Raw genomic sequence first — 27,632 nt, forward strand, 5'->3', positions numbered from 1 at the left:
TGCAGAGGCTAGTTTAGGTTTTAATCTCTGTAAAATTTCTTCGCGTGGTCCCTTTTTCTTCACCACCCCCCAGAAAATGCCTGGTAGTTGGAAACCATCTCGGAGCACGTGCGGAAAAGGGCAGCTCCGAAAATAAACCCACACTGGGTTAAAATAACCTGCGCTGCTCTGGTGCTTGAGCATCAGCCCAAAATAGGCTCTCCCGCTGGGATAAGGGCGCTATAAATAAGTCTGCGTCGATTGGCGTTGGAGAAAAGCCCAGCAGCAGGAGCGGCGGCGATGCTGCCCACGCTGGCCCGGTGGCACCGCGAGCCCAAAGGGGCCACTGCGGAGCTGCTGGGGTGGCCGGGGTGCCAGAGCGGGTCGGTCGGGCTTTGGGTGACGTGGTGGCTCGTGTCAGTTGTCCCGTTCTCCGGGTTTAATCGAGACGTCAAGTCGTGCGAGCGGCCGCGGCGCTTGGGTGGCTGGTGGGGTCGCGCCCGGTGCCAGCGCAGGGCACGGGGGCAGATGAGGTGTCGTCAGTATTTTGGGTCTAAGCCTGGCCATATGGGTGAGAGGAGATGACCCCCCCGGATGGTTAGCCGATGTTTTGATTCCCCAGCTGCTCAAAAGAAAGCCTGAAGTGAGGAACATGCATACCCTCAGGCCCAGACTGGTCTCCTAAACAGTCAGTGAGCCCCAAAACCAGGCAGGGCGTGTGGAGAGGAAGGTGTGAAGGGCTGTTTTGGAGCAAAAAAAAAAGGTTAGTTTTCCTTTTTGTGCTTTTAAAATGTTTTACAGGATGGGTAGAGAAGGTATGAAGCACTGTGCATTTTGCAGTGAATCACCACTCCTGTCCAGGCAACCAAAACAAACCAAGTCAGGGTTGTGTTGTTTTTTTTTTTTTTTTGTAGAATGTGCCATTCTGGTGTCATTTTGTGGTTGGTGTGTAGGTGTGCAGGTTCCCCCTCTGTAGCCATCTGAGGGAGCGCAGAGGGCCGGCCCTGCCTGCGGCCCAGTGCTGCCCCTGAGCACCCAGCGACAGGCGGGTCCCGCCGCACCAGCACGGCACAGCACGGCCATCTCCTCCCCGCTGGAAAACGCCTCGGTCAGCCCCGTGTCTGTGGGCTGGGATGGGGAAGTGTGGCTTTTGGAGAGCCACGGGGGGCAGGTTTGGCTTTCCCACAGGATTTCGGCTCCGGGTGGAATTGCACAGGCCCTGGGAGCTGCGGTCGGTCAGCGGGAGAGCAGCAGCGTCAGGTTTTCCCGAAGGCCGGGAGCGCATCTCCGGCTGTGCCCTTCAAGACTCCGCTGCTGCCCGTGGCTGCAGCGGGTCACGGGCCTCGTGATTCATCTTCTCATCTGGTCCCACTTTACCCAACACCCAGGATGCTTCTGTCTTTGCCACGCAGTCCCCCTCGGAGCTTCAGTTCGTCTTAACGTAACTCCTTTGAAGTGACCTGCTCAACCAAGTAAAAGCCACCTCCGCGCTCCTAGCTTTTGCTTGGAATACATAGTCCAAACGTATTTTTTTGCCTCTACAAGGTTAAGAAAGTCCAGGTGTCCTCCGCCATCAAACTCTGAGCAGTCCAGTCGCACCAGTTTCATCCCAGCTGCTCACAGCTTGCCCTTGTGCAACCAAGACCCTTTATTTCCAGCCCTGTATTTGGTCAGCCTTCATCTAACACCAACTGAATCACACCAATTCCCCACCCACAGTTATTGCTGTGGTTACGCTTTTTATCATCTTGCGATTACCCCATCTAAAATAGTGCTGCCTTTTCCTGAGTGCCTGATTTGTGAAGAAATCTGTTGGCTATCAGATCCAGAAATAACGGCGCCGTGCCATTTTTAGGAGCGTTTGTTCTCAGATTTAGTTTTGGGCTGTTAAAGTCTCCCATATGGCACTACTCTTTGACTGTATTTCTTTTGTCTATTACACTGCTGCTCGCTGCTGTGTTGGTCGGGGGACACTGTAGCAAACACCTCGCCTCATCCCACAGAGCCAAGGCGACGGTGTCCCACGCAGATTTCTGTGCTATCCATATTATCCATTCGTATTTTTGTAGCTGTGTCTCTTTACTTTGGTCCTGAGCTGAGCCTCTGGCTGTTGCCGCAATACAAATCATCCTTGTTTACTTCATCACGTGCCGAATAAATCGGATCTGTCTAACAAGCCGCTGCAGGGCTGGCAGGGTGAGTAAGGCACAGAGAAGGGTGGCGGTGCCGGGGAGATCGGCGTTGCCCCGGGAGGGATTGCCGGCGCTGTATCGCCCCGGTGGGTGTCGAATCTCCTCCCCGCGTGCGGGAGAAGCGCTCGTCCTCCCTGGCAGGCGCATTGACCCCTCGGAGAGACAGCCACTGCTTCTCACGGGTGGCCCAGCTGGGGATTTGCTGGGATCTGGGAGGAGGGAACGCTGTGACAGAGAGGCCTCGGCCTCCACCCCCCCTTCCATCCCCATCCCCTGCACCTCCCGGGCAGGGCAGGCGCCTCTTGGTGACCCTCCCGGTCACCGTTCTGCAGCCGAAGGGCTGCGGGGCCAGCCAGCCGTGCCACCCGCCCTGCGGCGGGGCTGCAGGCCACCCCTGCCAGGAATCAGAAGCGTCCAACCCCCCCAGCCGCCCGGTTGGGCGCACGCAGCAGTCTTTAGCTCCCTCTAACGTTTATGGCCCAAACGAAGCATCCGCAAGGCAGACAGGACTGAGCGGGGACCGGGCAGGCGGCCAGATAATCACATTTGTGAGTAAAAAGGGTGACGCTGAAATGCATGGAAGCAGCTCAGCCAGCAAGAGGGTGTGAGTCTGTGATGTGCTATGCAAATGGCGTGAAAGACAAAAGGATGTGGTGTTTTTAAAGGAGAATGTATCTGTATTTAATGTTTGGTTATTATTAATAAAAGAAAGATTTCACAGGAAAAAAAGAACTGTTCCTCTAAAGGCTCCTGCTCATTCCTGCATGCACAGGCCAGATGCCAGAAGGGACTAGTAGGACGGCCAGCTCCGTACCCCGGCATAGCTGTGGCTACAGGGGTTTGCCAAACTCGTCCACGTGAAGCGTAACACAGCTCCAAAAAATGCAGCAGAAACCCGCTGGCACGTAAGGCAGCAGAAACAGGTATCTGATAACATGATACAAAACCAGGTCAGAAGCTCTTGATCAAAATTAGTGGTGTAACAACACTGCTGCAATGTGCCACAGCAGCGTCTGTTGTGGTTAATCAGTGGATCCCTGAGCTATACAAGGGTCTGAGAGCTTTGAATCAATAGAAAGAGAACGTCTTTGTGTATTACAGAAACTGTAACGCAAAGGCACAGAAAACAGAAGGGGCAGCCAGGACATCTCCTCATTGAACGTGCTGAATCAAGGACCACACATTTGATCCTGAATGCATGTGCATGCACCTCCAAGAGCTGAACACAGATCAGGGGACGGATAATAGAGAAAGGGGGAATGTAATTACCCCTTGAAGAATAAAACACTTTAACGGTTCAGTTACTGAGATCACAGCAAGACAGTGGCACAGCCTCTTAATTAATCTTCTGCTTTTCAGCCTCCTCCTGCCCCCCACACCATTTTCCAACTCACACCGGCTGGTGAGATGGTCATCAGTGGGGACCCGCTGGCCAGCGCGCCTGCCTGCCAAGCAGATCTTCCAGGATCTTGGTGGCATCAGCGCATGGCCAGGCGAAGGATCAGGCCAGCGCGGATCAGCCTGTCCCTGGGGAGAGCTGTGGCTCCTGGTATGTGCAGGGTAACACCTTAAGTGCTCCTGGTAATGTGGTGCTCCAGCCCCGGTGTCAGCAGCAGCGGCCTGTCACTCTGAGCTAATTATTCTGAGGAACTGCTGGGCACAAATCGGGGTGTCTTGGGGATGGCATAGGCTCGGGTCTCTGCTTTAGAGGAAAGGTTGTTTTGTGAGAGCAGGAAGGGAGTCACCCATGTTCCTTCCCCCCTCCACGGCCCAAAGCTCCCTTGCTCCTCACTCCCCAGCACTGAGCCCTTTCAGCCCCCTAATACCCAATCTCCCCCCCATGTATTGCCCCCCCGCTTCTTCATCCCTCCACAAACTGCTCTCCGGGCCCCCTCCGCTATCCCACCCAGCATGACCCCCCTCACGGAATGGCCTCAACCCCCCCAAACTGCTCCTCAAGGATCACCCACCAAAACTGCCCCTCAAGGACTGCTCCCCTCGCCCCCTCCCTGCCCCAGACTGCTCCTCAGGGAATTGTCCCCTCACCCCCCCCCAAGTGCCCATCGGGGATTGCCCCTCATCCCCCTCGGGGATTGCGCCCTTAGGGATCCCCCCCCTCGCTCCCTTTCAGGGATTGCCCCCTCATTCCCCAAACTGTCCTTCAGGAATTACGCCCTCATGCCCCTCAGAGATGGCCCCTCTTTCCCCTCAGGGATCATGCCTCATCCCCCAAAACTTCCCCTCAGGGATCCCACCCCCCCATCCCCCAAACTGTCCTTCAGGGATCGCCTCCTCATGCCCCTCAGAGATGGCCCCTCTTTCCCCTCAGGGATCGCCCCCTCATCCTCCTCGGGGATTTCGCCCTTAGGGATCCCCCCCCCTCATCCCCCAAACCGTCCTTCAGGGATCGCCCCCTCATCCCCCTCAGGGCTGGCCCCGCACCCCGGCCCTGCCCGGCCCCGCCCGCCCGCCGCCCCACGCCCTCTCCTCTCCCCGCCCCGCCGCCGCCGCCGCTGCTCCCCCCTGGCCCGGCCGGCGGCGCCGCCGCGCCGTGCCCCATGCGCCGTTGCTGCCCGGCTCTCTGCATCAGCACCAGCACCGGCGCCCGCCCCGCCGCCGCCGCCGCCGCCATCGCCGCCCCCCTCCCGCCCGCCGCCGCCGCCGTGTCCCGCCCGCCGCTCCTGGTGCTGGTGCTGCTGCAGCGCCGCCCCGCGCCGCCCGCTCCTGCGCCTCCGCCGCACAAGATGGCGGCCGGTGGGAGCGGCGGGGGCCCCGGGGGCCTCTCCTCCTCCTGCCCGCAGCCGCCGCCGCCGCCGCCGGGCAACGGCGCGGCCGCCGCCGCCGCCGCCTGCACCAACGGCGCCCCCCCCTCGCCTCCCGGCCTCACCTACAACCAGTGCGGCGCTGCCAACCCGGCGGCGAGCGGCGGCGGCGCGGGGGGCCCGGCGGCGGCGGCGGCGGGGGCGGCGGGGGCCGCCGGGGGGGCGGGCGGCCCCGGCGGAGCGCTGCAGCGGGAGCCGGTCTATAACTGGCAGGCGACCAAGCCCACGGTGCAGGAGCGTTTCGCCTTCCTCTTCAACAACGAGGTGCTCAGCGACGTGCACTTCCTGGTGGGGAAGGGCCGCGGCTCGCAGCGCATCCCCGCGCACAGGTGGGCCCCGCGGGGAGGGCGTGGGGAGCCCCACGCGGGGGAGCCCCGGGTGGGCCGCGGGGGGACGCGCGGGTGCCGCGGGACCCGTGGCGGCCTGGCCAGGCCGCGGGGGGCGGCCCGTAGGCCCTGCTGGGCCCCCTGTGAGGCGGTCGGGGGTCCTGGGCCTTGGGGCAGGCTGTGGGCTGGGTGCGGGTTTGGCTGTGGGGTGTTTGGGGGTCCCCCGCACCCTCCGGGCGCCAGCGGGAGCGGGGGGGGTAGAGGGTTTGGGTTTTTGTGTCTCCCTTAGGAAAGGAGAAGCGGGGTTCGGGTACCTTCACCCCGCGTTTTACCCACCGTAGGGAGCTGCTGAGCTCTCGGGGACACGCGGGCCTCGGCCACCCCGGCGGGACAGAGGGAGCCGGGCAGCACCGGGGTCTGGAGCGCGGGTTCCTCCGGTTTGGTCTTTGATGCGTTGGGAGGCGACTTTGCCCCTCGGTGTGGTCAGTCGCAGTTGCCAAAAATATGTCCCGGCCCTCGGATCAATGTCGTGTTTCTTCTTGTGGTTACCAGGCCAGGTGACGGGGTCCAGCTTTCGGCTGAGAATGTTTTCCCTGGAGGGTAGGTGTGACCGGGGCAAGCACAGCAGGGAAAGAACCCAAATCCCTGGATCTCACTTGGAAGCAATCCTTGGTTTTGTGGGTGGTGGAGGAGAGGAAGAATAGTCTCCAAGAGTGCCTGATGTCTGCTGACAGAAATAGGGATTGGTGAGAGTGTTGGGGATGGAAAGCAAAGGGCAATGATTTGAGAAACCAAACTTCTGCAGCAACATTTTCTTTTAAAAATAACCTTTATTGAATCTTTTCTGAAGCCCTACAGTTTGGGGGGGGGGTAATCCACTGCTATAAAACAAACTCCACAATTCTGGAAGAGCTGTATTGAGCATGACATCTGGGCGTGAGGTTAATATCGGAGGCTGAGCTGCCATTTAAGAGTGCTGGGAATTGCCTCCACCTGGCTAATGCAAACCCGATGTGTATGACGTTCAGCTGCTTCTTGGGGCAGCTCCGGGGAATTGATGTGTGCCACTCGTACCCCGCTGCTCTGGGAAGTGCCTCCCGGGCTGCTCAGCTGTACCACCCAGAACTGCAAGATCCTTGCTCGAAGACGGGACCTGCTTTAATTGGGGGTGGGGGAAGGCTTGTTGGTTATTAGTGGTGTTCGGCAAAGGGAGCCTCGCTCCAAACCGTTTCAAACTATTGCTGTTCTCATCAGTGCTCGCACTCCTGGGGTCCCCCCTTCAGATTTCCCTTTTTCTCTTGCTTTCCAAACAAAACACGCTTGTTCTAGGCTGGTTTGAACAGTTAGGGTGTCAGTTCTGCTCTTTTATAATTTGAAGCTTAATTAGTATTTGAGTAAGCTTGCTCCTGTCCTGAGAACTAGGTTTGCTAGGTGGGGAGGGGCAATCTTCAGCCCAGAAATAAATGGGAAATAAATGAAGCTTAAAAAAAGAAATAGCCCCAAAGTGAGATGCTGCTTAATTGCTCTGAAATCCATCTGGTGCTCTGGGTGGTAAAGATAGAATAGAGTGTGTCATGCTGTGACATCCCACTTACGGATTATATAGATTTTTAGTAAAACTTGCCTGCATGATATTACAGTTGGGATATCCTGATGATTCATGAAGTACAGCAGTTATTTCAGAAACAGAGAGCTTAAAATAAAACCACCCAGACCCCTTCTGTGTTCAGTTCTCCCACAGCAGCCTGACAGAAGAAGATGCTCTGCTCTGGAATTGAGTTGCAGAGCAACCATTAATTTAATTTGGGAGGCACTGTATTGCTTCAGCAGTATCTGAAATAGTGCACAGTTAACAGGTAAGTATTTCTGCAGTCTGGTTTTATTGTATTAATTTTCAGACTGGGCCAGGTATGAAGTGTGGCTGCACTAGGAGTATATTCTGAATAAGGTTCTTGGACAGCAGTTAGTGGTGCCTTGAGGAGTGGTCTGCAATATCTTACTTGTCATCTTTGATTTTGCTGTGTGGTGTGTTAGAAATTGCTGGCTTTGGCAGCAAGCTGGTTAGCACAAATAGTCAGAGTTGCAGTCCTGCAGGAGCTGGAGGTGACAGTGCAGCTGCTCCCTGGTTGGGCTCCTCCAGGAAGGAGCAGAAGTGGCTTATTTGTAGGTTGAGGTAGTTAAATGGTGCATATGCTGAGTGATCGCAGGTGATGCTGTCCACGCGTGGTGGTGGTGGTGCAGGGAGGAGGTTTCTGAGTGTGACTAGCTGTAGGTTCAGGTGAGTTTCTAAGAGAGTTTGGCAAGTTCAGCAGTTCGTATAAAGCCACAGAAGCAGACAATAGATATCTTGCATAGCAGCTAAGAGCAAACATTCTTTTTGTGTGTGAAAGCCCTGTTTGTAGATAAATGGCATAAGTGGCAGTGCTGGGTTCTACTGAAGGTTCATCTCTGAGCATTTGTCCTGTGAAGCACCTGCAGCCCTGAGAAGATCAGATGTTTTCCACCTTTGGGAGGCTCCAGGCCCTCCAGAAGTTGCTTGCGCACCCTGGAGCAAGCTTGATCTCTGAGCCTTGAGCTCATTCCCTCTTGCTGCTGAATCAGCCATGAAGAAGATAGATCAGCCTTAAGGTTTTTTTGATGTCAAGGCTAACAAATGCTGGACTGAGCGGGCTGTCATGAAGCTTCATAATGCTAACATAGCCAAGGTCAAGGCATTGATTAGGCCCAGCAGTAAGAGGGAAGGGTTTTTTTTGCCTTTTTCCAGATCTGCTTCATGGAACGCAACATCAGTGAGATTAGAAGTGTCTAACCCTCATCAACCAGGAGCTGCTTGGGTGTGATAATTAAGCTTGTTAATTGGACAGAAAACATGGCCCAAAAGGGAACAGAGCAAGTGTGTGGTGATGCACCCCAGTGTATACTCCAGCCTGGGAGATCTGCAGCTTGGGGACGGTCTGAGTAAGCTTTTGACTGCTTCCAGGCGTTTCTCTTCTGAGCTCGTCCGGTCTTTTCTTGGATGTGTATTAACTTGTAGTAACTGCGGCGTTGGTTGCTGAGGTGTCCCAGTGCTCCGCTCCTGGGGTTGCTTGTGAAGAGCTTCTTCCGGGGGTTTTTGAACCTGCCTCCTGCTTGTTTCACCCAGTGTCTCTATTCCTTGTACTGGAAGGATGCAGCAAGCAAATGATCATCATTATTAACTTCTTGTAACCTGCAGTTTCACTGAGCTCCAGCATGTCACATGTTGCTCTCTGTTCCTGTGCCATCTCTTCTGGAATAGATATTTTAAGATTTCTCCACAGTGGAGCGGACGGAGGAGCAAAGTAGCATGCAGCAGCGGGATAGTTGTGGTTTTTGAGTGGTTTATTTTATTACTGGTATTACCGTAGTGCCTAGAAAGGGAGCAGGATTGTTGGGTATACAAATTAAACTGGGTGACAGGTGGAGATGCCAAGGTGAACAAGGAAGCAGTGAAAATTAATGGTTAGGAAGCAACTCATCGGTCCAGTGAAATTCCTGCTGACTGGAAAAGGGGAAACATAACCCCCATTTTTAAAAAGGGGAGAAAAAGAAGACCTGGGGAAGTACAGGCTAGTCAGTCTCACCTCTGTGTCCGGTAAGATCATGGAGCGAATCCTCCTGGAAACTACTAGGGTAAATGGAAAATAAGGAGGTGATTGATGAACAGCCAGCATGGCTTCACTAAGGGCAAATTGTGCCTGGCAAATTTGGCGGCCTTCTGTGACAGGGCTACAGCACTGGTGGGTAAGGGAAGAGCAGCTGACGTCATCTACTTGGACTTGTGCAAAGCACTTGACGCTATCCTGCATGACATCTCTGTCTCTAAATTGGAGAGATGTGGATTTGACAGTAGGACCACTCGGAGGGTAAGGAATTGGCTGTGTGGTTGTACTCAGAGTTGTGGTCAGCAGCTCCATGTCCGAGTGGAGAGCAGTGACAAGTGGTGTTCCTCAGGGGTTGGTGTTGGGCCCAGCGCTATTTAACATCTTTGTCAGCGACATGGACAGATCCAAGCGCACCCTCAGCAAGCTCACCAACAACACCAAGCTGTGTGGTGCCACGCTGAGGGCAGGGATGCCATCCCGAGGGGCCTGGACGGGCTGGAGAGGTGAGCTTGGGCAAACCTCATGGAGTTCAACAAGGCCAAGGGCAAGGTCCTGCACATGGGTCGGGGCAATCCCAAGCACAAATCCAGACTGGACGAGGAGGGGATGGAGAGCAGCCCTGCAGAGAAGGGCAGGGAAGTATTAGTGGATGGAAAACTGCCTGTGAGCCAGCAACGTGCACTCACAGCCCAGAAAGCCAACCGTGCCCTGGGCTGCATCAAGAGAAATGTGGCCAGCAGGTCGAGGGAGGGGATTCTCCCCCTCTGCTCCGCTCTGGGGAGACCCCCCTGCAGTGCTGGGGCCAGCTCGGGGGCCCCCAACAGCAGAAGGACCCGGAGCTGCTCGAGCGGGGCCAGAGGAGGCCACGGAGATGCTGGGGGGGCTGGAGCAGCTCCCCTGGGGGGCCGGGCTGAGAGAGTTGGGGGGGTTCAGCCTGGAGAAGAGAAGGCTCCGGGGGGACCTTCGAGCGGCCTCCCAGGGCTTAAAGGGGGGACAGGGAAGGTGGGGGGGGACTCTGGGTCCGGGGGGTGGGGATAGGATGAGGGGGGCCGGTTTTAAACTGGCAGAGGGCAGATTTAGATGAGATCTAAGGCAGAAATTCTTCCCTGTGCAGGCGGTGAGGCGCTGGCCCAGGGTGCCCAGAGCAGCTGTGGCTGCCCCCTCCCTGGAAGGGTTCAAGGCCAGGTTGGACGGGGCTGGGAGCCCCCTGGGCTGGGGGAAGGGGGCCCTGCCCGGGGCTGGGGGGTTGGAACTAGGTGGTCTTTAAGGTCCCTTCCAACCCAAACCATTTTATGATATGATTCTGTAAGTAATAGAATGAAAGACATTTTCTTGCGGGCCTTCACAAGCTTTTGGAGTCAACTTTGGATCCTTGTGAAGACAAATCAAATGAAGTTCCTGTGACTCTTACTGCTGATAGTCACTTTACTTTTATTCTTACGCGTGCAGAGAGAATGACAAAAAATGAAGCGTTGCTTTCTTAGTTCTTCTGCTCTGCTTCTGATCATTTCTCTGCATCCTTTCAGTAGTCCACTTCAGTTTGGTCACCATGCCGTTGTTTAAAAATAACCCTCTGTTGGAATTCTTCCTCTGACAAAAGTTGGTTACTATGCTGAGCTTTTAGGGTATTTGAGAGTTGCACGTTTGCATCGAGCAGTGCTCCTTGGGGTTAGGAGAGAGGCTTGCTGTGCGCCGGTTGTTAAAGTGCTTTGGAAAACAGGAGGTGAAAACCAAAACAAGCCCTATTACTCTGTCAGTTTGGCTTAATAGTTGTGTTTCTGCCATCTGAAACAAACCCCATCTCTTCCTTCTGCAGACCTGCACAGTTGGGGAAAACTATTGGACTGTGTAGGAGAAATGGTCCACATCCTTCCTTTTCCTGGAGTGTCTTTAGAATAGCTTTAAGTGTTCATTTTAGCAATAGTAAGAAGATCTCGTGAAGAGAGGGATTTTCTGACATTTGTATTTCCTTAATGTTTTAAGGGAACTTAAAATTTGGAGTCCTGTGTATCTCTGGGTACCTACGAGGGTCCCTTTAGGGCTCATTAGTTTAAAAAAATCAGGCTGACTTGTCCCTGAGTGAAATGGAAGCAAAAATTTGAGAGGTTTTTTTAAATGAATGCCCTTTTCAAATAGCTTCTGAAAGCTGTCTGCTCATTGGGGATGTATACTGTGCTGGCTGTGAGAATGAAAATTTTAGAGTGCAATTAATATATGTTAATTTTTAGTAGCAAATAATGCCTGCAGTTGTCTCGCCACCATCACTGCTTTTGTAGGAACAACGATTTTTGTTTCATCTGGAAATTCTAGTATTGCGAACAAGGTTTTTTATTTGCTCTTGACATTTTTCTTCAGAATTGTTCGATAGAAATATGCATGTGTGTACTCTTTTGGTAACCACTGTGGTTTGTCCCTACTCTCTTAACCGATCAGAAACAATACAACCCAGCTTGTCAGCCAAACAGTCCGTCATGGCAAACAAGCCTGGCATGTCCACGGTGCTTTGCTCTATTGTATCCGTGGAAGGCCTCCTCTGGATGGGAGGGGGGTAAAAAGCAAGAAAATGAACAATTTTGTTTAAAAGGAAAAGAAAAAGGCCTCTGTGTCATTTCCTACTGCAGCAAAATCTAACTGAAATTTCCCTTTAATGATGGGCTTTCCTTGGGGCCCAAGTACTGAAGGTTTCTGTCTCGTGCCTTCGGTCCTGTATGGTTTTCTGCCTGCAGTTCTTGATGCTTCTCTGTCAAAGTGTGCCTCAAACTCTGCTGCATCAAGAACCCCTGAATTTTCTAGCTTCTGCAGCCTGGTCTCTTCTGCTTCCCCGCGCTGCTGTGCTGTGACCTTTGTGGCCTGAGCTGTATTTAACTTCAGGGAGTTGCTTGATTGCAGACACCAGGAAGAAGAATTGTTTTCCTGGGAAAAACTCATCTGCATTTTCAAACACAGTTCTCAAAATGGCTTTTCTGAGACATGAGGCAGGTAGAGCAGCTTACACATGCACAGGCCTCTCAGCAACCCAGGTCTGTGCCTCCTCCTAAAATAGGAGTTGGTGTTTATCAGTGAGGGAAATCATCTTGTTTACATGGGAGTGCTGGAATATTATTTTCGGTCTCCAACCTGGTTTGTGGGAATTCCTGCTTGAATTCTTTAGGGCTGATAACATGCCTCTTGCTGTTAATTACCACATAAACTCACAGCAGTGTGAAAAGGGTTTGTGTGCACCTAACGGTGCTAGTTTGGTTGGAGGGAGGCTAAGCCCGGAGCAGGTTTTGCGTGGAAGGAGGCGGCAGCGTGCCTGGGGAAGGCAGCTCCCGTGCTGGGTGCTGCAGGAGGTGCTGGTGTCCGCAGCTCCCGGTGATGCTGCTGATGCAATTTGCATGTTTTGAGAGACTGCTGTGTGGTCACCAAGGATGTCTTCCTGGTGTCTGGGGAGGATGGGTAGTGTGTAGTGCCAAGTTTTTTGTCTTTTCAGTATTTGACTGTGGGGAATTGCACCGAGACTTGGGCTCTCTTCACTGGAAGAACTTGAATTCCTTAACTTTATTGTTTCTTACCTTTCCAACCACATGAATGGTCCATAGATCCTATGAGGACTTTACAAAGCAGCCACGTGTATTCTGTTCCATGATGCACAGAAACTTGTCTTTGGGGAACCATTACTGTGTTGTATACTGGGACAAGGCTCAAAATGAAGTTGCTTGTGACTTTGGTGTTCTTGCAGTAAAAGAACAGAAAGCCTGAAACTCCCTTCTGTTGCAAAACGGTTTTGCTTTAACACTATGAACAATTTGCTATCCTTGGGGGTGGCCTTGGGGAATAGCAGCTACCCTGGGACTTTTTTGGAAAGTGAATATGGTTTAACATAAAGTTTTTTTTCCTTGTTTGTTTTTTAATGTTAGGTTTGTGCTGGCTGTGGGCAGCGCAGTCTTTGATGCGATGTTTAATGGTGGAATGGCCACAACTTCTACAGAGATTGAGCTGCCTGATGTGGAGCCTGCTGCCTTCCTAGCTCTGCTGAAGTAAGCTGCTTCTAATGTACAGTATAACTGGAATGTGCAGATCTGCTATAGAGGAGGATATTTTTAATGACAGCAGCAAACCATTTTGTAGAGTGGAGATCATTAAGCTTCTAAATGAAATGCCTGTTTGTTGATCTTTCAAGGGTGCTTAAATTCTGGTGTTAAATCCCTATTTTCCTGTGTAAAAGGAGTGCACAGCTACTGCACAGAAACATCTGATGCTTCATGTTTTGGTTTAGCAATACCTAAATCAGTGTGCCCTTCCTGCTGCTGATCTGCAGTATGGGCCAAAACTAAACTGGATAATTTTATAATTTTGTAAAGTTAAAATTCTATAGTTACACCACACAGATGCAGCAGTGGGAGGTGTTCTGGTTAGAGATTGGAGTAAGTGCCCATGCTGGCCCTTGGAGTTAAGTTGATACCTCTTCAGACACTGTCTCATAAATTCTCATTCATGAATTGGTTTGATTTGATACAAATGCTATTTGAGAGAAGTGGGGAAAAGTAATCCTCTTAAAGCTCTGTAAGTTACAAATACTTGGAGCTCATGGAGGTTGTGGGCAAATGAGCAAGTTGTAACAGGTAAGAAAGAGCATGAAATCAGTGTCATATATTCTGTGTGATATCTCCTCTTGTGTGTGTTTTATTCCTCTTTTAGAGAGCTGATTTTGAATTTACGTTTACAGCCTGCGTTGTAAGCGCGTATGCTGGGGGGGAGGTAGAGGAAGGGGCTGTAACATCCTATTCACCGATTTCTTTAAGCTCGGCTGGTGCTGTGTAACATCCAGCAGCAATCCTGAATGTATGCTGAAAAGTCATTGTCCCGTTTCTATAGGATTTCTGTAACCTACTATCAGGGGTTTCCAGTCCTGTGCTCTTGACATGTTCCCCGCTTGCTTCCTATTGGGAACAATGACTATATATAGCTTTGGCACACTTTTTGCTTTACCTTCAAAAAGTGCTTTGGTCACGGCTGTGCTATCTTAGAGGATTTTAAAATTGATCTTTGCTAGAACGAGAGGCCAGAAATAATAGGGAGCCCCCAGCTCCCCTCCCCTTTGGCTCATTTTAAACCAGACACTGGCACATGGGGAATCCCTCTAATTGGTGTATGACTCTATCAGCCAGGTAGATCTCCCTGCAGTGCAGAGTTAGTATCTATCTTTAAAACTTAGTGAGGCTAAAATACTGAGTGAATTAGAGGCAAAGTCATGTTTCCCTGCCAGTGCTGAGATTTCAGCACTTTATATAAACAATAAATCTTGGAAGAGAACCATCATCTGAAAAGACTAAAGTGATGAATCTGGGTGGATTTCAACAGAAATGTTTTATATTTTGTATAGGAGAAATTGTGTGTGGATTATCACAGTGCCTCTAAAGCTTGCAGTTACGCTACAGTGGCTGTGCCCATGATCCAGTGATGTCTTAGATGCTTAAATCTAGAATTGAACTGTCACTTTTAAAATGCTCAGAGCTTAACTGTGCCAAAGGAAGTTTGGGTGCTGCCTTCCAGTAGGAAGCTTATCGAGTACATGGTATGAACCTTCCTAGAGTGAAGCCGGTCCCTCCGAACACTGATCTGGAATTGCAGCTGACCCTTGCATCTGTCTCTGGACTTGGTCCAAGCCGTGACCTAATGCTGTAGGATCAGGAGCTTATCAAAGGACAAAGTGCCCATTCGGGATGTTCAGCGGAAGGTCCCTCCTGGACACTAGATTGTGTTTGTGGGCTAGTGGCCTTTAATAGGTCTGCTGTAATTGCATAAGAGATCCTTTTATTATTATTACGGTAACCAAAGAACGTTTTGAATGTCTGGGCTTATAATCTAAATCTTTTAAATTGATATTATACTTTTTCTACAGTTTGAGCCTCTTGTTATCCCTTTCAGCACACACTGTTTGGACTACCGCAAAAGTAAATAGTAACATAGTCATTGCAGTAAATAGAACTAGTTGTTTTTAGAGCAACTGTGTTCTTTTAATCTTGTAATAAAAAGGATTACTTAGTGAAAATAGGACTGGTGAAGGGATGTGTGCAAAACGCATTCATGAGCCCGTGGCTTGATGCTGTTATTAGCAGATGCTCTAGAGCAGCACAAAAGCCTGCTTTCAGCAGCAATGAGAGCGCTTCCCTTCCTCTGAATCCCCCTGTTTATGCTTCCCTGAATTGCATCCTGGCCCTCTCCAGCTAGAGGACCGAGAGTTCCGCTGCTGCTCTGCAGCAAGTCCCTCCAGACAGGGACACAGCCTGGCATCCCCCAAGAAGAGCCTTGCTGCTGTGTGGAGCCTCCAGGAACAGCGGCCACATGACGTGTTACTGTGCCGCCTTTGGAGAGACCCAGGAGAGGAAATTGCTGGAGTTTCCAAAGGATCCTGTGGAATAGGACTGTCGAGCACAGTTAACACCCTTAATATTACACCTCTGTGCTTCAGGCCTTTCAGATCCTGATTGGCAAATGCTCGACTGGCTAAAGGAAAAACAGTAAACAAAAACTCTGCGTGTGCTTAGGACTAACATTAAGCGTGTAACTGGTTTTACTGAACCCAGCCTGTCAGCTCCTGTTGTCTCTAAGCAGCATGCTTGGGTATGAGGCGGCTCGGTCAGGCTTCCTATGAAGACCTTTGTTTTTCCATGCAGTATGAATGTACTTCCTTGTTTTGGCCTAACAGTGAAGGCTGATGCTTTGCTAGCAGCATGGCAGTCCTTGTTTTTCTTCGCAATGAACTCCTTCTTTATGCTGAAGTTACGCTGTGTGCTGTATTTTAACAGCTGTATAACGAAACGAAACAGTTCAGTATATAAAGCAAAGAGATGAGGGGAAAGTGGGGTATGGAGAAAACATCTCATCTGCAGGGGATGTATACATATGAGCGCTTCTGATCACTTTTGAATTAGTGTGTAAAATGGAGCTTCTCTTCTGAAATAGGCAGGATTGGATTTTTGTCTTTGTTTAGTCTAATTGAACAGTCAAAAATGTTAATTTTAAGGGGTGCACTTGGCCAGAGACTGTTCTAGCCTAGCATAAGCATCCCCAGGTTGTGGGATGCTAGGCAGTTTGAGGTGCTTCAGCAGATCTCCCAGCTATTTAATTAATTAAAAGTTCCACTGTAAAAGAGTGTGTAATTTAAAAATAAAAAAGTTTCTCCTTGGTAAACCAGTTAGTAGAAAGGGTGTGAAAATGAGTATAGGAAATGGGGCCAGGATGATGCGCAGAAGCACAAGCATGTTTTTTATGAATTGCAAGGGTCTTTACCGTGTTCTCTTACTGGCTTCACCACAGCAATGTTTCCTTGCATGTTTTCAGATTTCTTTATTCAGACGAAGTTCAGATTGGACCAGAGACTGTTATGACAACGCTTTACACAGCTAAAAAATATGCAGTTCCAGCCCTTGAAGCTCATTGTGTGGAGTTTCTTAAAAAAAACCTCCGAGCAGATAATGCGTTCATGCTGTTAACACAGGTGAGTTTGCAGTCGTTTGCATTAAGTCCCTTAAGCAAGTCTGTCACAACAGGAAAACAGAAGCTTTCTGAGTGTTACGGAGTTAATCATCCAAAATGGAGCAGTTCTGCGTCATTTCAAATTCTTCCTTACAGGAGTCTAATGCTGATGAGCAGGTTCTTACAAAGAACATTAAAATACAGCAAATGTTGCTGCTGTTTCAGATCTGCTTTCTATTTCTCTGTGGCAGGCAATTCCTTCCAGAGTGTGAGCTGGGGAAGAAATTAACAGGGTGGAAAAATTTCATCTGCCAAGAAGAAAAGTGAAATGAGAGGATTTTCTTATGTTCAGATTCAGGACTGGAGTAATAAGCTTTCTTTGTGCAAAGCTTGCTGCATGTAGCTGATCAGACATTCTTGGAAGGGCTTTTTTGCAATAGTTTCCCTGCAATGGGGGTGAAAGGCAGAAAATGCAACTTTTTTCATGAGTGCTTTGGTTTATTTTCCTAGGAGAGGAACAAAGTGATCTCTTCCTCAGCCTGTTCCCGCTCATCCTCCCGTTGCACTGAAGGCATGCAAACCTGGAGTGTCAGTGCAGCTGTGTTTCTTGACTCTCTGAGGCCGGTTGTGCATCCTTGTGCCCCTCTGATACGATCTGTGCGGGTTGGGATTCTTCCATTTTCCATTTGACTCATCTAAGCAGCAAGCTGGAAGACAGTGTTTACAACTTCTGCTTATTTTGAAGAAGATCAGACTTTGCATGCAGGTTGATTAAATTAGCATCGCTGTCCTTCCCATTTCCTAGCCGCATCTTTTCTTTCTGGTCCTTGCCATCCTCTCTGCTGACAGTTAATGATGTATCAGAGACTTCCACCATGCTGTCACCTATGTGTTGCCGTGTGTGTAGCATCTCTAGGGATGCCCTGTTCTGGGTCACGTAGGAACAAGAAACAAATAGGCATTGTATGTGCAAGTTTCTTTCATTTAGGGAATGAGCGTACTTTTGACTAGCTCTAGAGGAATATTTCTGATCAGCCAGCCCACAAAGCTGTTGTGATTTCTGATGTTAAACAAACCTGGCAGAGGAGGAGTTTTCACAGCTGCCCTGACTTGGGGACCAGCGCACTAAGGCGGTCTGGCTCTGAGGGGTTGACCTGTCTTGCCCGGTGTATCTGTCTGCTGGCTTTTTTTCTCCATCAGGATGCTCTGACTGTAGTTACTGCATCAGTGGCAGTGTCTACACCAGCAATTTTTGCAGAAATTGAAGCAGTGTAGCCCTAAAGCAGTGTTGGCCTGGAGCAGTCACTACTGAGCTCTTTGCTTGTTTGTTGCAATTAGGCTGGGGGGTTGAGTTTAAGTATTTGGATCAAGTTCTCAAAGTAGTTCTGCATTACACTGCTGTTGTAGACACTCTTCGCTGCTGGGATTCAGCTATTGCTGCAAAATACCATGTCCTTTACACATTCTCTCTTTTATCTTGGCCCTTTTCCACATGCCATAAACGGGTGAGGCAGCCTCTGAGACATGGGGGAACCACACTGCACTTCCCTGGAGAAGATTCAGGACTTAAAGATTCTTGCTTGGGTGATGGTGGCCAAATCTGCACTCCCATCTGACGTGTGGTAGGACAATTGTAACTCTTTGGCTGCAGCTCTCGTTTTTTTTGTTCAGCAGCCTGCACTCTGAAAGATTAGGGGCTGTTTATCCAAGAGCTGAGAAGAGATCTCTCCTGTAGGCTGCAGTTTTGAAGAGGCATCTTACGCTAGCTATCACCTCATGAGGATTAGAGGTGTCGGCTTTTTGGTGGCATTCTTTATGCGGGGATTTTTGTGGCATGCTAGGTCTCTGCAACCTGACTTTGCAGCTTTGGCAGGGTAACATTTAGGTTCATGGTGACTTCCATACAAGTCACAAAGGTCCTCCTTTGGCAAAAGAGGAGGTTGTCCTAGTTTTTCAGATATCAAAATCAAGATACTGCCTGGCACTCTGTCAGCTGCACTGGGGCAGCTGAAATGCCAGGTGGAGACAGGCCTTCCTGGTTCCTTTTGTTTGTGGCTTATCCATTATGATTTATTATCAGTGGTGATTCGTGTCTAGTTTGTCTTCACTGTTGTGGTATATCAAGTCTCTTAAATGTTTGAGGCTGGTGTTCTTTGAGAAGGGTATCTGTATCTCAACGGCTGGCTGCACAAGGCGCCTTGTTTAATTGGATCTGTTCTCAAAATGCTCTCGGTTCTGGTCCTTCAGTGTGAAAATCGGCCTCTGTTTTCTGCTTTTACTCCAACAAATTGTCAATTTGTACAGTTAATTACAGACCTGAGATACATCTTGTACAAAACATTTCCTGATAGGCTTAAGATCGTGGACCTAAGATGGTAGAGCCCCAAACCTCCTTTTCGTGTACCGCTGCCGAATCCTGCTGGTCCAGCAACCATGTCCTTGACCACATTTCAAGCAACTGCTAATCTCCGGCAGAAATACCAGTGGCAAACAGCTCTCCTAATTGATTGCACCTCATAGTGAACCGTGATCCTCTTTCATGCCAGACGTACACGCAGATGTCACTTTGATCAGCAAGGAAATAATGGCTTGCCTAAAGCTGCTGTGGGGGGGAGAACTCTGTGAGTGTAACGCAAGTCTTTCACGTGTCAAAAGAGCCACTATAGTAGTAAAGTCTGAGTCAGTCACAGCTCTTGGATGCCAAGAGTGTAAGGCACTGGCAGTCCTCCAGCCCCGGGAGCAGGTGATGATTGCTGAAGCTTCCCTGGTCCCTGGAAAAACGGAGAGTTGTTTCAGCTCTCTGCACTTGAGGTCTCAGCGCCGAAGGCTGGCCTTGCTGAGCTCTACAGCACATGAGCGAGGGTGAAGCGGAAGATGCTCGATAGCGCTGGCGTCCGTGAGCGACTGAATTCCCAGCCCAAACCACAATTTTTAAACCTTACCTGTGGCAGTGAGTTCAAGTCCCAGTGTATTCTTCCATTAATGTTAGGTGTGATGTTAAGGCAGTTCCTTCCTAAATAGCAAAACCAAAGCCTTGGAAATAAGATGTCATTTTAGTGACTTTTGTGTGTTCCCACCTCATTTGTGCTTATGCTAGGCACAGGGTTGCTAACGTGTTTTGGTAGTCCAGGGGAAACTGAAGTGGTAGGGAAATTGTTAACAAGACTGCCCTTAGGTTGGGTGGAGAGATTCAGAGCAACTCTCCAAGCTGAGTTCAGGCTTTGTTTGAAGTAGTAACCTATTTTGGGGGGAATTCTGAAAGGTAACTAGATTCGAGTAGCTGATTCTGTGCAAAACATGCAAATGCACTAAGCAGGCTGCAAACCCCACAAGGTTTTGCACATCTCCCTGCGAGGCCAGCAGTGTGCCTGCTAAGGCATTTTTGCTAATACGTGAGATCAGCGTGACTGCGTTCTTACAGAATAAGCTGCCTCTGCATATTCCTAGAGCAAGCAGGCCTAGAGTCACTGAATAAAGCTTTCTTCTAAATATAAAAATGGTATAGTAAAAATTACCCATGCTCAGCTGGCATGGTCAGTATGGTGCTCGAAAGCACTATAGCCACTTTAACTGATGTGATGTTAAAATAAAGACATGCCTGAAGACATGCACAGCTAAAACAGAACTGATGCCAAATGCAGATTTTTCTAGTGTTTGCCTTGTCATGCTTAACTGCCTGTGAAAGCCTGCTGCAGCCCAGTGAATTAATGATGCAGTCAGGCATAGTATTGCTAATGAAGATGGGCTCTGGGAGAGAGGGGGGGGGGTCCTTACTTAGTGTAAACTTTAAAATACTTTTTGTGTTAACCACTGCTGCTTCCTTACTAGGCAAGACTTTTTGATGAGCCTCAGCTGGCCAGCCTTTGCTTAGAGAACATCGACAAGAACACCTCAGATGCCATCAATGCGGAGGGGTTTACAGACATTGATCTGGGTAAGCTTTTTCCTCTCCTCCCTCTATATGCTTTCATAACAAGCTAGCCTCTGAAGTTACTACAGGTTAATAGTTGGCACTTCTCTTTTGAGGCTTTGCTGTTCTGGAGCAATCTGTTGAACGAACAGTCTCTGGCACTAAGTGGCTAGAGACAAGGCATTTGCAAAAGAGCATGCTTGCTTGCAGAAATAGCCTGGAATCTGCTTACTTTGGTGCAACTTGAGTTTTCTGGGCATGGTAGAAAGCCCATTTCCTCTGTTGATTTTGGCAGATTTTGGGTGGGTGTAACTTGTCATCTTATGTGGAGTTGGCATTGTTCCCTGAGTCGTTGTCAGGTTTTGGAGTTAGAAAGGTGTTGCGTTTTTGAAAGCAAGAACTGGCTATTTTAATTACTGTATGCAGTTTTCAGACTTGCTGGGCACAGTTCATAAACATTAAAATTCAGACTTTAACCTTCTTCTAATGAGATGGACTGTGGAGGTAAGGCATGGGTAACCTGGCTTTCATGCTGCTTTCTTCATCCAAATTTGACGTCAAGTAAGTTGCAATTCGTTCTACTGCACTTCCATTAACATGCCAATTAAATGGGCACTGTTTGCTGCTCCAGTGAGTGAGTTACTTATGGAATATGCAGATATATCTTCCTCAGAGGCTGCAGGCAGCACTTTTGGGAGATGCTGTTTTTTCAGTTGCTTCTCTTTTACTTACCTTGGCTGTACATAGGGTACTTCTGGCTAGGTGAAACGGTGTGATTTGGGTTAGTGCCTAAAGTTGTCACTGTCTGTCCTGCCTTGCAGACACCCTGGTTGCGGTGCTGGAGAGGGATACCCTGGGGATCCGGGAGGTTCGTTTGTTTAATGCAGTGGTTCGCTGGTCAGAGGCTGAGTGTCAACGGCAGCAACTTCAGGTGATTCCAGAGAACAAGCGGAAAGTACTGGGCAAAGCGCTTTCTCTTATCCGCTTCCCATTGATGACTATTGAGGAGTTTGCAGCAGGTAACTGAACAAAGGCATTTCTGGCAACCCTGGTCTTTTCCTTTCTCTGAACTCTGCAGAGGATCAAGTACATGAAAATGGATTTCCTCTGTGTATCCTGTAGTAATTTAAATTTGAGATTATTCCCCATTCCCACTGACCTACAAAATTTACTGTGTAAATGCTATTTTCATCCATGATCATTCACTCTTGTTTTAAAGACTACAGTGCTCCATCAGGTAGGAGCAAGTCGGACCATAGCTGACTGTTTCTGCTTATAGTATGTGTAGATGGTTACTTTCTCACTTAGCTGAGAGCAGAGATCCAAACGGGAGTTCACATCTTTCCTTTTTAACCATTCCAAGTGTTTAATTGGTATTGATTGTAGCCTTCTCCCAGAGAGAAATGAGGATGTTTCTCCCCATTCTGTATTTGCTGCCGCCTGTAGTCCACTGGTGGTGTTGACTGTGTCTTGCTGATGCCGTTCAAAGCAGAGCCCCATACCAGAAGAAATCTTTCAAAATGTTCTTTGAGATGAAGGGTTGGTGGTGTTTAGTCTGTCTCAAAGCATTTTTCTAGTTTATGTTAAGATCTTGATCTGCAGAGATGTTTAAATCATTTAACAGTTTTGACTAAACATTTTTTGTTTTGTTTTCATTGCCTGTTGTCTTTGACTTCATACTCTGGTGATTCTCCAGGGATTGAAAACTGGCAATCAGCTTAAATAGTTTTCATGCTAAAAGACACGGTGGAGCCATTTTCAAAACAGAAACTTGTTTTAGGCTGAAGTTATGTGTACAAAGAAGCAAAAAGGGTCACTGACACCACTTCCTTCGCAGATCACTTCTCAAGGCAGAGATGGCATCAGCTTATCCCCAGCTGATGTACCTATTTCCGTATGAAGGGTGCTAGTAAGAAGTGAATCTGTGCTTAAAACTCGGTGCCCACTTTCTGTTTGCCCTGTCGCAGCCGCAGTGTGGTCTTAGGGATGTGGATCTCTTCAGAAGGTGCTTGCTCAGGGAGGCCGAGGTCTGTTCATCCGCACTGAAAAGTTCCCTTCGTGCTGGCCCCCGGCGGGAACGCGGCGCTCCGCTCCTCGGGGCGCGGCGTGCCAAACAGCAGCTTTGCAGCAGGTCAGGGGCGCGCGGCCCGGCTTGAGGGGGGCGAGCGTCCTCCCGGGTAGCGTTGCAGACGTCAGTAGTTTGTGCATACCAAGCTTTCCATTTTTCTGTAGATCCTGTCTCTCTCAACCCTTCCTTCAGATCTTGTGTCATGCTCTCTCACCGGGAGGAATGGGCTAATTTCAGCATATTTGGGTTGAAGCCTTTGAGCTGGGAATGTCACCGTCCCTCCCCGTACTGTCTGTCACGACTGCCTCTTCCGCTTGGATATTTGGTTAGTCATCTTGCTTTGAGTGGAACTCATTTCTCCATCCGCTTGAGCCTAAAAGATGAACAAAAGAATCCCCAAACCTGGGAGGCTGTGCCGGTCAGCTGTTCCTTAAACAAGAGACTACCTTGGAATTGCTTCGGCCTTGTCCTTTTGCTGAGTTTCTGAGTGACGCTGATTTCTTCGGTCATCACGGCAGAGGTGGGAGAGGAAACCCACTCCCTTCCGCCCCCTTTTCCCAAAAGCAAAAAAGAAGAAAAGGATTTTTGGAGGCAGTGGTTTCACCCGTTTATTGTACAACCTAGTATTGAACATGGAGCTTTGCATGAAGATGTTTTAACTGGCAAATGTGTCGCTCCCATCCCTCGGAGCAAGTAATTTGAAACTTTTAAGAATTGAATTGCAGCAACGCAGGATAAGTTTAGACATGATCAATGACAGCTAACTTGTGCTGAGCAAAGTATCCATAAGATCATTTATCTGTTAACAGTCGTCTTCCTTAAATTCCTTCATCTCTGCCTCTTGTGGCCTTGGACCACATTATTTTTGTGTAACATTGTGCTGAATTTAACCAACTACAAGTCGGTTTGGACCAACAAGTAGCTGGGCATTTACTTCTCACATCAAGCAGCACTTAATGCTGTTGTTTCGCCAGTGCACAGTAGTCTTGTTTCTGTTAAAAGCCTCTTGCAAATAGAGGCACAGAGCAGCTTTTGACTCTTACGGTAAAAGACTGATTTTTACCTGGTTCCTCTTTCAAAAGTATTTGAAGTAGTTTCCAAAGCTTGAGTTTAGCATCACTTTGGAGAAAACATCGTTACTGGAGACCAGATGAGAATGTGTTCCAACGCTTGCTACAATCTCTAGCATTTTTCCCGAAGTACTACAATAAAGGTATTAAAAACCTCAAACAAACCCAAAGCAGGGATTAAATGCCCAAGGGCGGGGGGAATCAAAGCAGGGCGGGAGCTGAACCACCTTTGTCTTGACTGAAAAATACTCCCGGACTTTCTAAGTTGACGGTATCCGGGTGACGTTCCCTCCCACTACCCCTCCACGGGCTTCATGATATCTTAACAATAATGTTATAAAATCCCAGTGTAGCTGTATGAAGATCCCTGTCTCTTACCACTGTTACCATCTCCTGAGGGAGTGGGGGAAGGATTAGCTGCATGTTCTAGCTTTGTGAGCCAGCCCTGTTAGCCAAACGCACTGCGGCTCCGCGGAGCTGCGCGCGTAGCCGCCGTGTCGCGGCCGTGCCCCGTGCGGGGGCCCCGCAGTCCGTGACTGGTGTGCAGAGCAAAGGCAGGCAGCACCTTTCTGTCTGGGGTTTAACTTCCTGACACACCAGCGAGATCCCGTGCGTGATGTGGGTTTGCTCCACTCCTAGCTGCAAGTCAAGTTTGCCTCCCCACGTCAATCCCGAAAGGATCCCTTCTGCTGTCTGGAGGCTGACGGCATCGCTGCTTTCGTGCTCCTCTGCAGGGCCTGCCCAGTCGGGGATCCTCACGGACCGGGAGGTGGTGAGCCTGTTCCTCCACTTCACGGTGAATCCGAAGCCACGCGTGGAGTTCATCGACAGACCGCGGTGCTGCCTGCGGGGGAAGGAGTGCAGCATCAGCCGTTTCCAGCAGGTGGAGAGCCGCTGGGGGTACAGTGGGACTAGTGACAGGATAAGGTCAGCTTCTCTGCTAATTCTGCTGCTGATAGATTCGTGTTCCCTGAGCTTTGAGCCTACTCTAGACCTAAACCCGCAGAGTTACGTGCTAGACCCTGACTTCCACCATATAAACCCGAGTGCAGGCTCCGAAGGGAAAAGCGTTTTGCTGGGCAAAAGCATCGCCTGATGCGTTAACCTGCATGTGCAGCTGCAGGCTGCCACTTTGCTTCTGCACTGCCGAAGGTTGCCAGCAAAAGTGGCCCTCCAGCACAGGCCTCTCGGGGGGGGGGGGTGGGGTTATTTCTCTCCTTTGCAAGTGGCTTCCTGCAGCTGTACAGGCACGTAGTGGTTGGAGTCACCGGGCAGCTTGTGGCTTCCCCCTGTGCCTGGGTATGTCCACTCACCAGTGCTCCATCAGGTTTGTTTCCTGCTTTATTAGAAGGGTAAATGTGGCTTGTTGAAGCCCCTCGCCTATTTCAGGGAGGCATTGGGATGAAATGCTTGCTGCTCCTGCTTTTCTGCTAATACCTGGTTTGTTCAGACCCAAGCTTGTAGAGAAACGGCAAAGCTCGATCGTGGTGACAAAGATGTGGAGATGTGGCATGGCAAATGGTAGTTTGCAAGCCTTGTGTGGCAAAGTGATTAGAGCAAGACGGGAGGTAACCAAAAAGCCTTGGTTATTTCCCAATTCAGATTTGTAGAAGGGGGTAGAAGGGGGACTCCCATTAATATAGTTCTTTAAAATTTTTAAGTCTTCTTGTTGACAGTTTTCTTGCATATTGATTGGAGCTGTCGGTTGGATCTTCTGGTCTGTTCATCCCCTTACAGGAGATTGTAACGGGGAGAGCTGCTAGCTCCGAACACTGCGCTCAGATCTAACGTTCAGAGACCTTTTGGAGCTTGTATTTGACTTTAAGTGCAACTCCTGGCAGCATCAGGGTCAGCCTTCAGCAAGCCTTGTGTGCAATTTCAACCCTGGCTATTTTATGCTGGTTGCAGAGCAGTGGCTTCTAGCCTACTGCAGATGTTTGTCCTTGAAACATGCAGGGCTGAGAGAGTTGGTGGACAGGTGAAGAAATTAGGTTGGCAGTTTGGCAGGCGCTGAGGCTTTCTGCTACCTGAGAAGATGGAGCTGTAGTGAGGCAGCGGGGTGAATATCCTTCCCCTTGCTGCCTTAGGCAGCAGGAATTGCTACGCTCAGGAGCTATTGAATCTTAATTTCTACTCGGGGGTAAATCTTGAGTGCAGCTATATCCAGCAAATGCTCAGAAGCACATGAACGATTCTCCTCCAGTGCTCAGCACTGAACTGTCTAATGACACTTTAAGCGGTCTTTGCTGTTACCTTGCTGGAAGGACTGCTGCTGTCCTCAGGGTGGGCACCGTTCCACGCTCCCCAGGCCTTCGCCTGGCTCATGGGTTTGGATGCTGACACTGCAGCAACCTCGGAATGCTTCCTGAGTCTGGACTCTGAGGGTCGCTGATGGGATCGTGCAGCTCTGTATTTTACATGAGCAAATTAAATTATTGCCGGCCTACTAGGACAGTCAAAGGTGTAAGCTTACAATTTACGGTTTCTGTAAAGGATTTCAGTTATTAGTAAGAACTGCACTTAAAACTGTAGTATATTTGAGTAAATCATAGGTATAAAATTAAAGCGAGTGAAGATATTTGTGTATCATCCTTGTACTAAAACAATACAGGAGTGGCAGCTTGGTCTGACTTTCCTGGTCTGTTCCTGCAGGTTCTCAGTAAACAAAAGGATATTTGTAGTTGGGTTTGGATTATACGGATCCATACATGGGCCAACGGATTACCAAGTAAATATACAGGTAATTCTCTCTACTATGTTAAAAATCTTTGCTGCTGTAGGAGCTAACTTCCACATTTTAGCGTATGTGCAACAAAGTCTGAAGTTAGAAGGGACTGTGTTTGTTTTCTAGATAGGGTGGTTGGCAGATGTAGTGAGGTCCAGATGGGGCACTGGGGATAAGAGGGATTACTGCTCTCGATTTTATGCAGCCCCCCGCGGCGTGCGTCACTCCAGGATCTCCCCAAGTCCGCTCGCAGCCTTTGAAAATACATCTGGGAGAGTTGTGACGCAGTTGGAGAAGAAGCTGTGCATGTTTGTCCCCCACAGAGCAGGCCAGGCCAGCTCTGCCCTCCAGGGGCTGCTGCAGTTGGGTGCTGCCGTAGTACTTGGCCTGTCTTTTGCCCCGAGCTGTACAAATGCCACGGAGCCGCCTCGATGCAACAAGGGAAGAGAAAGCAATTGCTGTGTCTGTGCTGGGCCTGTGCAGTGCCGCGTGTGCGGCCCCACGTCGTCAGTGTCCTGTTTGAGGTGACAAGTAGGGCCGAGGGAGACTCTGAAGTCTGTCATGATCTTGTTCAAAGGCTGGGGTGGGCGGCTTACGGAAATCCTGTGTGCCTTGTTCTGTGGATGCACATACGTAACCCCAGTCTGGATCACTTGAGAAGATTCGTCCCCAGGAGGGTTACCCCAGCACAGCCCAGCTGATGTGACGAGCGGGAGTCTGTCGGCACTCCTTCCTCAATTGTCAGGGTCTCCTGGTGCCCCTGAGCTTTTGGAGGAGAGAGGCAGGTGAGGATCTAGGCGCAGAACATCAGCCTGCAGTCCTCTGCCAGGCCCCAGGGTGAGGAGGGACTGGCTGGGGCCCAAGCCCACAGCTGTTCGGTGTGATCGCAGCGCTGAAGGTGGACAGAAGTAACGGGGTGGCGCAGTCGTAACGGGGGGGTGGTGTGGGGATCAGACCACTGAGTCCCTCAGATTGGGTCCAGTTCAGGGGGGACACAACCTGCACTGGTGCAGGGCAGCGTTCAGCTGACTCGGCAGGTTTAAAAGCGAGCGTGTGTCTTGCAGATCATCCACACGGACAGTAACACGGTCCTGGGGCAGAACGACACGGGGTTCAGCTGCGACGGATCATCCAACACTTTCCGGGTCATGTTCAAGGAGCCCGTTGAGATTTTACCCAACGTCAACTATACAGCGTGTGCTACTCTAAAGGTACCGTCCCGGGGCGGCCTGGGTGGAGGAGGCGGGATAAAGGTGGCTGAAGGCAGGCTGCTTCAGCCCCTTCGGCGCAGCATGGCTCTCGCTCTGCCCTTTGCAAGGCCCCTAGGATAATCTCGAAGGTTTGCTCTGTAGTCCTGCACGTGGCAGTGCAATGAGCACGTTCACCACCAGCGTTGAGAGGTGGTTTTTAACTCGTCTTGCAAGCGGACAGTAATGAATAGGCTACATTAGTGATG

The 27,632-nt window shown here is 49.9% G+C and overlaps 1 protein-coding gene and 1 long non-coding RNA gene across 3 annotated transcripts in view; one reads left to right on the top strand and one right to left on the bottom strand.

Annotated features, from left to right (window-relative positions):
• LOC122153665 lies at nucleotides 1-5,135 on the bottom strand. The gene is made up of 2 exons (XR_006165514.1): nucleotides 5,059-5,135; nucleotides 1-3,873 (listed from the first exon to the last, which is right to left on the bottom strand). It is a non-coding gene; the product is annotated as an uncharacterized LOC122153665 (long non-coding RNA).
• The window catches only part of BTBD2 (BTB domain containing 2), a 26,017-nt gene continuing 3,089 nt past the window's right edge, over nucleotides 4,705-27,632 (top strand). The window contains exons 1-8 of one of the 2 annotated variants that reach the window (XM_042794943.1): nucleotides 4,705-5,322; nucleotides 12,842-12,961; nucleotides 16,269-16,425; nucleotides 20,232-20,337; nucleotides 21,135-21,332; nucleotides 24,186-24,378; nucleotides 26,104-26,191; nucleotides 27,241-27,387. In XM_042794943.1, the coding sequence (XP_042650877.1) occupies nucleotides 4,730-5,322; nucleotides 12,842-12,961; nucleotides 16,269-16,425; nucleotides 20,232-20,337; nucleotides 21,135-21,332; nucleotides 24,186-24,378; nucleotides 26,104-26,191; nucleotides 27,241-27,387 (1,602 nt within the window). In that variant the 5' untranslated portion in view covers nucleotides 4,705-4,729. Of the gene's footprint in view, nucleotides 5,323-10,272; nucleotides 10,542-12,841; nucleotides 12,962-16,268; nucleotides 16,426-20,231; nucleotides 20,338-21,134; nucleotides 21,333-24,185; nucleotides 24,379-26,103; nucleotides 26,192-27,240; nucleotides 27,388-27,632 lie in introns of those variants that run through there. The other variant, XM_042794945.1, reaches the window with a different exon arrangement.

This window comes from Tyto alba, unplaced genomic scaffold (genome assembly GCF_018691265.1).
Source record: "Tyto alba isolate M040663 unplaced genomic scaffold, T.alba_DEE_v4.0 Super-Scaffold_20000042, whole genome shotgun sequence".
Lineage (NCBI taxonomy): Eukaryota > Metazoa > Chordata > Aves > Strigiformes > Tytonidae > Tyto > Tyto alba.